We start from the raw sequence: 14,715 nt of genomic DNA, 5'->3' as shown, positions 1-14,715 counted from the left end.
ACGACGGACAATTTCAGCTTTCACATAGGCGCCTGGGGTTCCTGGAGTATTGAGGCGACCAGATATCACGCTGTAGATGGGTATATTGCTTCATGTTACATGATACATAAATGGTACATAATTTTTACAATCGCCTTTGATCTCCATCGAGCTTTCAGGCCCGAAGTGTCATGTTAGCTAGTAACCGCTCTCCTGCAAGTTTGCTCCGACCTCCTGTCATGACTACGCGGCTAGTCGGCTCGACAGATCGGCCGCCATATTCAGCACCCTCCTATCATCCCAATACTGGCCTATCAGTTGGAGACCAGCCACCTTCCTGCTCCCATCCGCATCGGCGGCAGGCGACCGGATCGCGGCAGGGATGCTAATGGCCGGGAGGCCAGCCAAGCTCGCCGGGACAGTAAACACGTCGTTCATATACACCTGCACCGGCGTCTGGGTCTCGAGGTCCTCGATCCGCGGCGCAAAGGTGGGCGCCGTCGGGCAGAGGAGAAAGTCGACCTGCGACGGGCCGAGCTTGTCCTGCAGCTGGACGTCGTCCGGCATGTCGCTGAGGTCGAACTGCTGCGCGTCGTAGAGCGGGTTTGCGGCGCGGAAGACGCGGTCAAAGTCCCGCTGCACCAGCCTCCGCACCTTCTGCGCTTGGATGAAGTAGTTGTCCACCGCTTCCGAGCTGAGGCTGTAGGAGCCGAGGAGGATGCGCCGCTGGACCTCGTCGCCGAAACCCTCGCCCCGCGTGTTTGAGTACAAGACTTCGCCTGCCGCGTCGCTCTCGTCCCCCCGCACGCCGTACCTCACGCCGTCGTACTTGGCTAGGTTGGAGGATGCCTCGGCCGGGGCGATGACGTAGTAGGCGGACAGCGCCTGTTTGGTGGAGGGCAGCGAGACGGGCACAATCTCGATCCCGGCGTCTGAAAGGACGTTGGCGGCATCGGACCAAGCGGTGCGTATGAGGGGGTCCAGTTCTTCGATGTTGTATTCCAGCGGCAGACCGATTCTGACCGGGCCCCTCTCCTCTTGTCGAGTTTGATGGGCTGTGCGGAAGCTAGTCGAAAGCGACGTCGGGTCGTTGGAATCGTGTTCTTCGTCGAGCTTCGTCCCAAACACCAGCTTCTCAATCGTAGTCACGTCGCGAGCAAACAGCCCGACAGTGTCGAGGGAGTTGGCATATGGCACGACGCCCCATCTCGACAACATGCCGTAGGAGGGCTTGTAACCCACAACGCCGCAGTATGCCGCGGGCAGACGGATCGAACCGCCTGTATCGGTGCCCAGGGCGATATCGGCATCCCCAACTCGCACGGCGACAGCGCTACCACCCGAACTGCCTCCTGCCGAGGTTGGATGGGCGTCGGCGAGGGGGTTCAGGACCGGGCCGTGGGAGGAATGAGTCGAATGGGAACCCATGCCAAACTCGTCCATGTTTGTCTTCCCCACCACGACTGCACCCCGGTCGCGTAGTTGTCGGACAATGGTGGCGTCGAAAGGACTGGAGTAGCCGGCGAGGATAGAGGAAGCGCAGGTCGTCGGGAGGTCTTTTGTCGCGATATTGTCCTTGACAGCTAGCCTGAAGCTGGTGCCATCGGGGCTCGTACCGGCCGCCGAAGTATCCGCGGGGGCTGTTTGACAGGAAAACAAACGTCAGCGTGGGAGCGAGGCAGAGGGAACGAGATTGATGCGACTTGCCTCGCTGGACAAAGTGGTTGAGTTCATGGCGATGGAGGCACCGGAATTGGGTTCTGATTATGTTCTGCGCATGATGACCAGTGGTGGCCCCGTGCCGTAGCTGTAGGCGCGAGAGCCTCACATGAAGAGACATATGGTGCTACTCTCTTGATGTGTTCGTCCCCGGCGATTTCAGCTACCTATTTACTGGTGAAAGCGAAGGGGATGGATGTTGCTACCACTGGGACAGATTCGCCTGTTTAGGAGGACCCACAAACAATTACGTACCTAGGTACCTGTACCCAAAGTACCGGTACCTGGACCGGATGGCCGGGTCGGAATATCAAGAGGCGCGTTATTCCGACTATACTATGTGGTTATTACGACTATAGTTCTAATCAGGACGAAGACGACGACGACAACGATAAAGATAATGACGATAATAATAACGAAGAAGAAAGGAGTTACTACGATTACTACTATTAGCTTTACTCGAATAAATTAACTATCCCGAATTAGTCTAACTTAATATAAAATATTAGAGTGGCTTATAGCCGTAGTTCTGAACGAGCTAAAGCTCGCCCCTTGGGCGCGACTGCGATTTTTAGCTGGCTCCCTATACGATAAATCTAAGCCGGCTCCTGATACGATAGATTATTAAGCGATCGTATAACCGTATTTTAGGTAATATAGTAAGCGATATAACCGCTTAACGCCGCCCACACAATCATAGTATACGATAACCCACGTGCCGTAGTTTATTTGTTTTCTTCCTATTAACAAAGCTCGTTGTTTTTTCCTCCTCCATAATCAAGCTATTCAAGCAGTTTTCTATTAACAAAGCTTATTATTTTCCCTCCATAACCAAGCTATTAATCAACCGATTATACCAATAAATCCTGCTATCAACCAACAGTTTTTTTATCGCTAATCGAGTCTATTTCTATTATTAAAGACTCCTATTAATCGACCGTTTTATTTGCCGCTAACCTGCTAATAAAGCTTTAGTTTTTACCGCTAAACCCTCCCTCCTATCCCTCCTAACCCACTAATATACCGCTAAGTAAGTAACGGTTATAAATAACCTAATAACCCCAGGAAAAGCGTTAATACTAACCGCAGTTCTATAGCATACCTCCCGCCTTATCCGACTCCGAGCCTCCCTCCCCCGCCTATAGCCGCGCCGCGAGTCTATTAGACTCGTCGTCTTCGTGCCAGTCTATCCTAGTAACGCCCGCGCCCGCCACTCCCACGCCCCTGCCGGTCACTCCGTCCCCCGCCGCCTAACCGGCTACCGACCCCCCCTCCGGTAATAACGGTCGTGAATAGGATATAATGCCCGTTAACAGAGGATTTAAGGTTACTTAAGCTCGGGTTATCGAGCTTATATATAATAGCGGTTATAAAGCTACGAAAGCTTTAAAGACTATATAGGACCTTCGGGTATATTATAGTTAATTAAACTATGCCTTATATACTAACTAAAGCCACTATTATAGGTTAAACTGTAACGAAAGGAAAGTCCGTAGACTTCAGTCAAGGAAAAGATATCACAGAAAAGGCTCGATAGCTTGATACCGTAGAGTAGTCGCAGTATATTCGTCAACCAAGCGCTGACTTCAAACCAAGACTTCAACTTGAGGGATTAAACTGATCCCTTAACGTACGCACAGAGATAGGTTCGGATCGGTGGTCCGTGCGCGGCCATCGGTCCGACTGCATGCCGATGGGTCTGCGATCATCTCGTTACATAAACGTGATCTTATCCTAAAAGAGGATAAAGATCTTAACCTAACGCGCCCGGCTAACCGTAAGGCGGTTATAATAACTATTATAGGCTCGCCTTAGAAGGACTATAGGCACTGCGGTAATAAGGACGGGCTATTTACCCGTTATTTTATGGTTATAGGTATCGCCGGCGGTAGTTATAGTAACTGCTACTATAATTCCGAGGGTAGTAAATGCTCCTACCGCCCCCTCCCCGACGCTAAAAAGGGACCGTTATCTCGCCGCGGTAAACGCCGCCTAATAGAAGGTTAGTTATATCTTATCCCGAAGCACTATATCCCTTAACTTTATATATACTAACGAATTAGCCTATGAATATAGAAACGCCCGCCCCCTTACCTTCTAAGAAGGCTAAGACCGCTGCCCCCTCTTCCTCGAAAAGGAAGACTCCTACGGTTACTACTTTGCCCGCCGCCCCCCGCCCCCCCGCCGCTAAAAGATATATTATTAGAGTAATAGAGGTGCTACCGGTCCTGCTGCCGGTTAGAATAATAAAGGCCTAGAAAAAGCAGATGATTTAGTTTTATAAGAATATAATTACTGCGCTAGAGAATAGCCTATAGGAGGAGGAGGAGGAAGAGTAACGGGCCTATTTTTTTTTTATTTGCTTAAGGTTTAGGGTGTTCCTTTTTTGTTTTTTTTTACTTATTTACGGTCTACGGTTATGTCTCTGTTTTTAATTCTGCTATCCGTACCCTTTAAAGAGGGTATATAATATAAAGACCTTTATAACCGCTCCTCGCCCTTTATATTAAGTGCTATAGGAATATTTAAGACGTCTAAGTAACCGAAGAATCTATTAGCACCTCGGGATATATAATATTCTCTATATAACGACCCTTTTAACCCGAAACTAAAATAAAGAGCCGCTATATATCCGTAACCCTTAATATCGTAACGTAAAATTAACCGTGAGTAAAGATAGCCTGCTAAAGGTTAACGCTAATCGTACTAAAGGATTAACCCTACGATTTATTAATCGTTATTATAAAGCATAGCCGAATAGGAAACTATCGGCGACGGATAATATAAGCCAGATCCTCCTTTAAAGAGTCTAAAATAACGCGGGGGATTAACCGTATATAACCGGTATATAAGCCCGAGAGTATCTTAGCCTTTAGGATATTCGTAGCTATCCGTAAAATAACTAATCGCGTGCCGTTATAAAGATTACTTTATAGGCTAAGATTCCGTAATAGAATAATAGGTGCCCTAACCTTAAGCGTTAGCTTGCCTAGGGGTATAGAAGTATACTCTACTAATATTAAGTATTCCGGCCTAAGCTTAGGAAAAGGACCGTTAGTGTCAGGGGCATTCCAGTTAAGGGGCGATAAGAGATATTGAGGAACGTGTGGACGGAACCCGCCCCTAGGAGGACCCTAGGCTGGCACGTAAACGGGTTTATTTAAGTCAGTAAGAATCCGTTCGAGACTTAGGGCCTTAGGCTTAGCTGCCTACTAGGAGGATAGCCAGGGGACCTTAAAGTAAACGTTTTCCTGTTAAGTCCTGGAAGGGAGGGCTTAACGAATAATCTTATAATTATTCTCCCCCCCTAAGGTCAGCTTCGTGACCTATTCTTATTATAGTCTTAACGACTCTCTTCACTCCTTATATAAAAACCTATAATATTTTATTTATTCTAACCGTTTATAGGTATAACGACTATTAAGAGTTCGAAAAACTAATTATTTTATAAATCCTATTATTACCCCTAGCTAGTACTTAAGATACCCCCTAAGCGTATTATTATTATTCGTACCCGGGATACTTCCCCCGCTACCGAAGGAGCCGAAGCCGGGCTATTAGGCGCCGATCGCGAGTAATCCTTTACGCCCGAGTTAAAGGATAAAGATAATAACCCCGAATTCGAGATTCGTGGATAAGCTAACCCGGACGCTTATAATCCTATAGTAGGACCATTACTCGACTAGGGGACCCCTTAAGTTATCCGAACGGAACCCTAATTCGATATTAAAGACCTTAAGAGCCGCCCCCCCGGCACCCTATTATTAGCGGAGCTTAATTTCCTAATTAAGCACTATAAGGACCGCCGAGCCCGTAAAAAGAAGGAGAAGCGCCTCCTTACCCTTCGATAAGGGAAGGACCCCGATACCTCCAAGCATACACCCCAAGGGGACTCCCGTAAAAGTTAGTATAAGGTTCCGTAAAAGCTCCCGGAATAGGATAAGCAGTCCTATAATTAGTTCTAGACCTTTATCAAGGAACTCGAAGAGTATTTTATGCTTAATAATATCGAACCCACTAAACCAGAGAAAATACACCTCGCGTTTACCCTGCTACTAAAGACGATAAAGTCCTGCTAGCATGCCTATTATAAACGCACGTATAGGAAGACTAAAGGTGCTATTTAGGAGGACCTTAAGTCGTTCCTAACTAAGTAATTAGTCGATAATAAGACCCGTAAAATATCTATAATTAAGAAGCTATTCTCGGACTAGACCCTATAAAAGCCTAATTAATCCTATACTAAGTTTATTAATAAGCTTAACTCGTTATTTAATAAGGTATCCCTACCCTTCCTTAATAAATAGCGTATATAGTTAATCTTAACGAAACTTAATAAGCTATTATATAATTAGATTATAGTAGCTAGTATCCTTATTAATAGTAAGGCACTAGGAGTCGTAGCCTAGTAGGCGGAGATTACCCTTTTATATAAGAATAAAGAAAAGCCACCCCGGAACGATCGCCTAAGGTATAATCGCGGCGAAAAGCATAGGCGTAATAATACCCCTAATAGGGCCCGCACTATAACGGCCCGTCCTTTTATACCGCCTTAAGGTTTCGTGGAGTTAATTAAAGTGGATAATACGGAGACCTAAGGTCCCCCTAAAAGGCGCTATAAGAGTAATATTACCTGTTTTAGATATAATAAAAAGGGCTATTACCGGAACGAGTACCTAAAGGAAACCTCTAATTTAGGTTAGTTATTAGGATACTCCGCTAGTTAGAACCCTAATAACCTACCGATTAACCCCCGGGCCCCCGTCGTTAGATAGGCTTAGGCCTAGGATAGGCCATTATTTTAGCCGTTCTTCGTTAGTAAGGGCGCGATTAAGGCGAAGTTAGAGATACGGCTAAGCGGCGGATAGGGCCGCCGGAGCGCTAAGCTTAACGGAGGCGCTAAGGTTAACTTAATTAACCGAAGAGCCTTACCCCCTGACTATAAGCCCTTAGGCCCGCTAAAAAAATTAGGGTGGGTTATCTTAGGGGTTAAAGTATAGTCCCTCGGGACTCTTAAGACGTATATTAAGGTCACGGATAGCTAGGACCGAACCTAGATACACCCTATTAAGTTTAAGGTGCTGGATATAGACCCGGATAGATCCTAGATTATCCTTAGTATACCCTAGTTAGTTAAATATAACCCTATTACCTCTTTCTAAACCGGCGAATAAATATATCGACTCTATAAGGATAACCTTAGGGGCGTCCCGAGCCGGAGGGAGCTAAAGAAAGCTAAGGAGAACTCTTAGTTAATAGTTCGGCTAGTAAAGTCGAGCGCCCCCTATATCGGTAGGGTTATAGGTATAAGGTGGAATGCCCCCGGAGAAGCAGAGGATATATTACCTAATAATCCTTTAATCCCTATTATCTAATTAGACCCGTCCTATCCCCTACCCCCTATACCCCCTAACTATATATAATATAATAAAGGAATTCTAGTATATATTAATCCAGGGCCCTATTAAGAGGAATTAGACGAGGAAGTGCCGGAAAGCCTTATCCCCGAGTAGTACCGAGAGTTCTAGGACGTCTTCGACGTTATAGAGGCCGGCCGTCTACCCGCCTACTAGCGATAGGACTACGCGATCGAAATAAAGGAAGGTAAGTTACCCCTATTCGGCCCTATTTATCCCCTAGCCGAATAGGAGTTAGCCGTGCTATAAGACTATATTAAGGAAGCCACGGCGAAGGGATAGATCCGCCCCTTATCTAGCCCTATAGGTGCCCCGATCCTATTCGTGCCGAAAAAGGGTGGTTAACTATAGCTATATATGGATTACCGAGGCCTTAATAAGGTAACCTAAAAGGACCGTACCCCTTTACTATTAATACACGAAATCCTTAACCGCCTCGCGACCTTTACGGTATATACTAAGCTAGACCTTAAGGACGTATACTATCGCTTAAGAATTCGAGAAGGGGATAAATAGAAGACGGCCTTTAGGACTAAGTACGGGTAGTTTAAGTACTTAGTGATGCCCTTTAGTCTATATAATACCCCGGCTAGCTTCTAGCGCTATATTAATAAAGCCCTAAAGGGTCTTATCGATACTATTTATATCGTGTACCTAGATAATATCCTAATTTATAGTAAGGATCTTAGTTCTTACCGGGTATATGTTAAGGAGATCCTTACGTGTTTTAGGGAGTAGTCCCTTTTCGCGAATCCTTAGAAGTGTGTGTTTAAGATATAGGAGGTCGAGTTCTTAGGCTTTATATATAGCCCTAAGGGTGTCTTTATAGACCCTAAGAGGGTCGAGGCTATTAAGGACTAGGAGGAGCCTAACTTTATTAAGAAGATTTAAGTCTTCCTAGGTTTTACCGGGTTTTACCGACGTTTTATTAAAGGCTATTTAAAGGTCGCTGCTCCTTTTACGGACCTATTAAGGTTAGGAGGCAGACCGGGTATATTCTAGTTAGGGGATATAGAGAGGGCCGCTTTCGAGAAGTTACGATTATTATTTTAGTCGGTACCCGTACTACGGTATTTTAACCTAGCCTTGCCTATTCGTGTAGAACCAGACGCCTTTAACTTTATACTTAGTACTATAATCAGCTAGTATAAGGATCGGATCTAGCGCCCTATAGCGTTCCTATCTAGGAAGCTTAGGGGACCCGAACTAAACTACCCGATACTAGACACTAAACTAATAGCGATTATCGAAGCGTTCCGGTAATAGCGCTATTACCTAGCGTATAGTTAGACCCCTATAAAGGTGCTAACTAACTATTTAAACCACCGGTATCTACTAAATAAGCCTTAAATTAAACCTTAACACGCCTATTAGCTAGAGGAGCTTTCTAGCTTTAATTTTAAGATTCGTTACTACCCGGGCGCTTAGAACCCTACGGATAGACTATTAAGGAAGCCGTAGCTCGCTATAAATTAAGCGGATCTTAAAGCGGAGCGGCAGAAACCCGTTAAGGGATTCACTAAGAAGTTTATAATCGGCCTTCTAAGGTCCCGAGGTATACCTAAGCCCTCGGGTCTAGCTAGTTTAAAAGATAAAGTTATTTTTGCCTAGAAGGACGATCCCTTTTATATCTCCTTAGCAGCGAAAGATAACCTATCGGACCCTTAGTCCTATAATAGTTAAGGTACGGTCTACTTTAGGGACTATCTTTATATCCTAAACCAGCTAGGTTTACGCGATAAGGTCCTTTAAGCTTTTCACGATAAGCCTATTATAGGCTACCCTGGGTTAGGCCGAACTATTAAGAGGATTTCTAAGTCCTACTATTAGGAGTACCTCTCGCGAGACGTTAAGAAGTTCGTGCCTACTTATAGGATCTATTAGAGGACTAAGCCTTATTAGTATAAGCCCTTTAGGTACCTAGCACCTCTGCCTATACCCGAATAACCGTTTTAAGAGATCTCGATAGATTTTATAACGGGTCTCCCCCCTATAATATCCTAAGGCAAAAAGAGGGACGCTATCCTGGTTATAGTATATTAGTATACTAAGTATACATTATACGTCCCTTATAGCAGCGCCCTAATAGCTAAGGGTCTGGCTTATATCCTATAGGTATATATTTTTAGCCTTTATAGATTACCTAATAGCATCGTTTCGGATTATAGGTCCCTATTTACTAATAAGTTCTAGACCACCTTATATAGCCTCCTAGGCGTTATAAGAAGGCTATCCACTATATTCTACCCCTAGATAGACGGTTAGATAGAGCGCTAGAATCAGAACCTAGAGCACTTTTTATAGGCGTTTTATTCCTTATAGCAGGACGACTAGGTAAACTAACTACCCCTAGCATAGTTCACGTATAACACCATATAGTATTCGGCTATCTAGTAAACGCCTTTTATCGCGTTAATAGGTTTTAACCCGCGCGGGCCTTATAATATATAGATACGTAAGTCGGGCAAGGTCCGCGCCGTGGTAGCCGAGTAAAGGGTAAAGCACCTTATATCGAATCGCAGAGCTATAAAGGTCCTTATAAGGAAGGCCTAAACCACCTATAAGAAGTACTATAATACCGGCCGCGTAGGCTAGCGTTTTAAGGTAAGGGATTATATACTATTATCCGCGAAGAATATTAAATAGCGCCGCCCTAATAAGAAGTTATTAGATAAGTTCCTCGGCCCCTATAAGATCACCTCCGTAATAGGATAGTATAGGCTCGCCTATAAGCTATAACTCCTAGAGTCTATAAAGATTTATAACGTTTTCCTAATCTCCCTCCTTAAACCGTAGAAGTCCTAAGACGGTAAGTCGCCTATACCCGTAGATATAAAGGTTAAGCCCTAGGAGTCCGATAAATACGAAGTCGAAGAGGTCCTGGCCTATCATTATAATAGTAATAGGCGTAAATACCTTATTAAGTGGACCGACTATAGATATAAATATAATATATAGGAGCCGCGGAGACACCTCCCTAATACGCTCGTTAAGGAATATTATAATCGGAAGGATAGTGTTAGTTAATAGCGTCGTTATGCCCCGTAGGGACTTTTGTATTTATAGGATAGTTAAGAAATAAAAAAAAAAAAGGGAAAAAAAAAAAAAAAAAAAAAACGAAGTAACTTTAACGCCCCTCCCCCCTAACTCCCCCTAACCTACACCTAACAACGACTAAAGCTTAGTTATAGTCGGTTTTTTTTACAAAGTTCCGCTAACTTCGATTTCTTAATTTAGACTAACTAGCCTAGATAACGGCTAATAGTGGCTAGATAACGCTCTATCTTAATAGAGGCGCCGCGCCGTTTCTCCTTAGCCTTTTCCTCCTTTTCTTAGCGATAACGCGCCACGGGGTTAAACCCCTTATTATTATAAGCGAATTTTTTTATAGCCTTAAGGGCCCGCTATAACTTAATTTAGACCCGATAAGCCCGCCGCTATAAACGTGATTAGTATTATCTTAATATATACTAAGTATACTTTAGGTTAACCTATAAAAGTATAGTTATTAAGACTATCGCCGCCCCGCACGGCCGCCACTAATATCTTTTATAGCTTCTTAGCTGCCCGCTCTGCCCGTAATAAAAGCTATATCTAGTTAGTAACCTTAGGAGCGGTTAAAGAGAAGGGGGCTATAGCTATAGGTAGGAACGTACTAACTCGTAGTCTCTGCTATTACTATCCTAGTAATAGTGGTATTTATTAGATACCTTACTACCACGGTAGGGCTATATAGTAATAGGACCGGTAACGCTATCGCCACGTAGCTTTAAGCTAATAAAGCTATAGGCGCACCGCCTATAAGGAGTATAAAGCTTTAGGCTAGACCTAACTAAAATAATAGGACGCACCACTATAATAACGCCGTCGCCGTCGCTAAAGTCTAAGGGTCTACTACTAGACCCGTTAATTAAGGGTACGAACTCCGATAATAACGACCCGTTAAAAGAAGCCTCCTCCTTATTAAAGATAGTGGCTTTATCGGCACCACCGCCTATAACGACATCCTTACTAGTATAATTAAGGACACCCTCTAGAGCGTCGAGGTACTTAGGAGCACCGTTAAATAAGCTATCGCTCTTTAAAGGGGGAGGGCTAGTTAACTTAGTGACCAGAGCTGCCGTAGTAACTAGCTACTTAACGGTCCTAACCGGCGTAGGTTATCTAGCTAGAGCTACCGCCGTAACTAGCTACTTAATAGCTTTATCCTCCGAGGAGGAAAAAGATAACGAAATAGAGCTTAATTCTAAGCTTAAATCCGATAATAACTTAGATAACGAGTTAGGCTACTACTACTACTTTTACTATAATAGCTATTACTTAAGAGTAGCCGCCGCTACCGCTACCTTAGCCTTAGCCTAAGCCCGCCGAGCCGCTTACCGGGCCTTTTTCCTAGTAGTCTTAGTTATGCCCTTATCGATAACCTTAGGCGCTACCTGGGTAGACTTATTACTAACCGTATCGGACTTTTTACCGCTATACTTATTATTTTTACCGGCCACGCCGGACTTTTTACCCTTTTTATAGGATAAGGGCGCTATTATACGATAGTCTGCTTCGAATACTATAGGTTAGCCTTAGTTTCCCCTAAAGGGGATATAATACTTATATAATAGTGTTATTATTATTATTAATATTAATAATAATAATAATAATCTGCCGTGATATTAGTTAACTCTTAGCCTAATACGCGAACCCGCACGCCGCCGGGATAATATATAAACCCTTAAGATAATATATATCGCGATAAATAAGCCTATAGGATAGGTCCACGCCCTATACATAGATAGGGTAGGACGATTTATTATAATAGCGATAGAGTTAATAATATAGATAGGTAATTAAGAAAGGGTAAAGGGGGAAAAAACAATAAGATAAGTCGGGTAGATAGAAGGTTCTTATATATTAAGTAGTTATATAACCTAAGGTAGGCCCTCTTTATTTTACTCTTTCCCTTTCTACCTAGATTCTATTACGTGTTATAAGGCCTTCCACGATACGGTTATTTAGTTAATAAAGGGCGCGTTTAAGGCACTATTATAGTATACGCGCGTGCGCGCCTACGGGTAGGCTTTATATTTATCGATATCTAGGTGGACGTTATAACTATCCTAGAAAAAGCAAAAGAGGTCGATTACGGACTAGGAGAGTCTCTTTTACTATTAAGCTACGGCTCCTTTATAGTAACTATAGGTCGGCCTAATAGCAGTAGTAATAGGTAAAGGGGAATTATAGAGGGCGCGCTTAAGGAGGATAGGCGCCTATAGATTCTATTCACTATTTTTAATTCCTTTTACCGCTACCTAAGGGTTACCCGAAAGGATAAGCCCTAGGCTTAATTAAGTGCCTTTATTATTAAGGTACTAGTTTAGGTAAGTTAGGCTTTATCCTAGTATAAATATAGGGGAGTATATAGATAAAGGGGGTTATAAAGAGTTATACTTTATCTAAAGATAACTATAAGCCCCGTTATTTATAAAGAACTATGGCTATACTATATAAGGCCTAGGGGGTTACTTAGAGGTTTAGGTTACTTAAAGGAGGGGGTTACTAGAGGACCGGTGGTCTTAGTGGGTTAGGTCTAAGCGGGCCGAGCCTACGATAAACACCGGCTCCCGTGGACGTAAGCCATAGAAGGGGGGCGTGATATCAGGGGCATTCTAGTTAAGGGGCGATAAGAGATATTAAGGAACGTGTGGACGGAACCCGCCCCTAGGAGGACCCTAGGCTAGCACGTAAACGGGTTTATTTAAGTTAGTAAGAGTCTGTTCGAGACTTAGGGCCTTAGGCTCGGCTACCTACTAGGAGGATAGCCAGGGGACCTTAAAGTAGACGTTTTCCTATTAAGTCCTAGAAGGGAGGGCTCAACGAATAATCTTATAATCATTCTCCCCCCCTAAGGTTAGCTTCGTGACCTATTCTTATTATAGTCTTAACGACTCTCTTTACTCCTTATATAAAAACCTATAATAGTTAGTATCCTCTTAGCGATTAGTGACCGTGTTCGTAAAGAGATAAACCCGTGGCTTACCCGGCAAGCTATCTATTACCTTCCTGTTAATCTTAGTAACGGTCGTGTTACGGGCCGTTAGGATAATATAATCAGAAAATACCGTATAATCGAATAGGGCCTAGTAAAGTAAATTAACTAAATAGATTAGATTATAAAGCCGAGCCGGAGTATCGACCACCGAAATCGCCTAAAATAGCTCCGTGGACCCGTAAAGCTCTTTACGGTAAAAGAGGTCCTATAGCCACCGAATAAAGGACTAGTTATTAGTATCGGTAAACCTTACCCGTATATTTTATATTAGGCGGAGTATATAAAGCTATGGCTAGATAGGCGAGCGCCGGAAGCACGCCTATATAATTTAAGGACGCGAACCACTCCGAATAACCGGTAAAATCTAGGCGAAGTCGCCGCTAAAAATAACTAGAATACCACTAAAAAGATCGGTGTAACCACGAATATCCTATAATATCCGATTTATAGCCTTAAAATAGTGCCTATACTATATCGGAACCTCGTCCTATATAATTAATATCGTCTTTTATAGTAACCGGGTAAGGTTTATATTTTTACGGATATTATAAGAAGAGGTATTATCGATCCGAATCGGGATCTTAAACCGTGAATAGGCCGTTTAACTACCTTTTAGTAGGACTGCCGTAATACTAAAAGAGGCGATATATAGGACTACCTTTCCCTAGGACCGGAAATAGGCGTAGAGACCGCGATATATAAAAGTCTTACCCGTCCTATTAGGACCCTATAAGAAGAACCGATTATATTGCCCGGACTTTACTAAGTCGATAATCTCCTTAAACACGGTAGCCTAGTACTAGTTAAACTAACCGCTAATCTTATTAAAGACCGTAGACTACTCCTCGCGGTTATAGTCGAGCTCCGTAACTAATAAAGAGTTCCTTATTATAAGCTCTTAGTTAAATACGGGGATAGGTAGCCCGAAATTAGCGAGAGTCCTCCCCGTATTAGTAAGACACGTCTAGAGAAGGAATAAACCGTAGTCGATATACGGCTATTCGAGGGAAGGCGGATAGGGAAGACCTTACCGGCTTATTCGACGATTAAGATTATCGTAAATTAACTCCGTAAATATATCCTAGATTACCCGCGGACTAGAAATATCGCTATATATAAGGGCGACTATAAAAAGCTCCTATAAGGTATAACCGGTTTACTAAACTATAGCCTCCTAAAAATAAGTAACCTAATAGCGATTATTATAAAGTAAGCCGGCTATAGTATAGGCGTCCCGAAAAGTATTATAGGGGCTACTATTAATAACCCGTAGGTCGGTAAACAAAGTCGGACCGCGAATAGAAACTAAAAGCAGCTATAAATAGAACGGCTTACCGGATATTAGGGGTATATAGTATAAGCGGCTAATCTAAAAACCCCGCTACCATAGCCACTAGGCGAATTCCTATAGTAACTAAGTATAACGGCTAGGAAAGTCGTGATATAATAAGTTATAACTATCTTTATAGTTACGGTTATAGTTAAAGAAGGCTATTAACGGACTCTTTCGCTCCTATAACTAACCGTTAATATAATCGGTGAATAAGAAGAAGGGTA

The 14,715-nt window shown here is 43.5% G+C and overlaps 1 protein-coding gene across 1 annotated transcript; it reads right to left on the bottom strand.

Moving 5' to 3' along the window:
• Nucleotides 1-13: 13 nt before the first annotated feature.
• Nucleotides 14-12,747, bottom strand: ACRALDRAFT_2048579 (uncharacterized protein; the record flags this gene model as incomplete). Its single annotated transcript, XM_071021550.1, has 10 exons — nt 14-88; nt 118-151; nt 186-203; nt 245-1,619; nt 1,669-1,802; nt 1,874-1,921; nt 1,968-1,982; nt 3,273-3,301; nt 3,337-3,397; nt 12,725-12,747. The coding sequence occupies 10 exons, from the start codon at nt 12,745-12,747 to the stop codon at nt 14-16; spliced, it is 1,812 nt and encodes a 603-aa protein (XP_070873043.1).
• Between the last annotated feature and the right edge of the window lie 1,968 nt (nt 12,748-14,715).

The sequence above is a fragment of the Sodiomyces alcalophilus genome (assembly GCF_042370955.1).
Source record: "Sodiomyces alcalophilus JCM 7366 unplaced genomic scaffold ACRALscaffold_6, whole genome shotgun sequence".
NCBI classification, from domain to species: Eukaryota; Fungi; Ascomycota; class Sordariomycetes; order Glomerellales; family Plectosphaerellaceae; genus Sodiomyces; species Sodiomyces alcalophilus.
The sequence above is the reverse complement of the archived record's forward strand: the minus strand, read 5'-3'. Positions and strand labels throughout refer to the sequence as shown.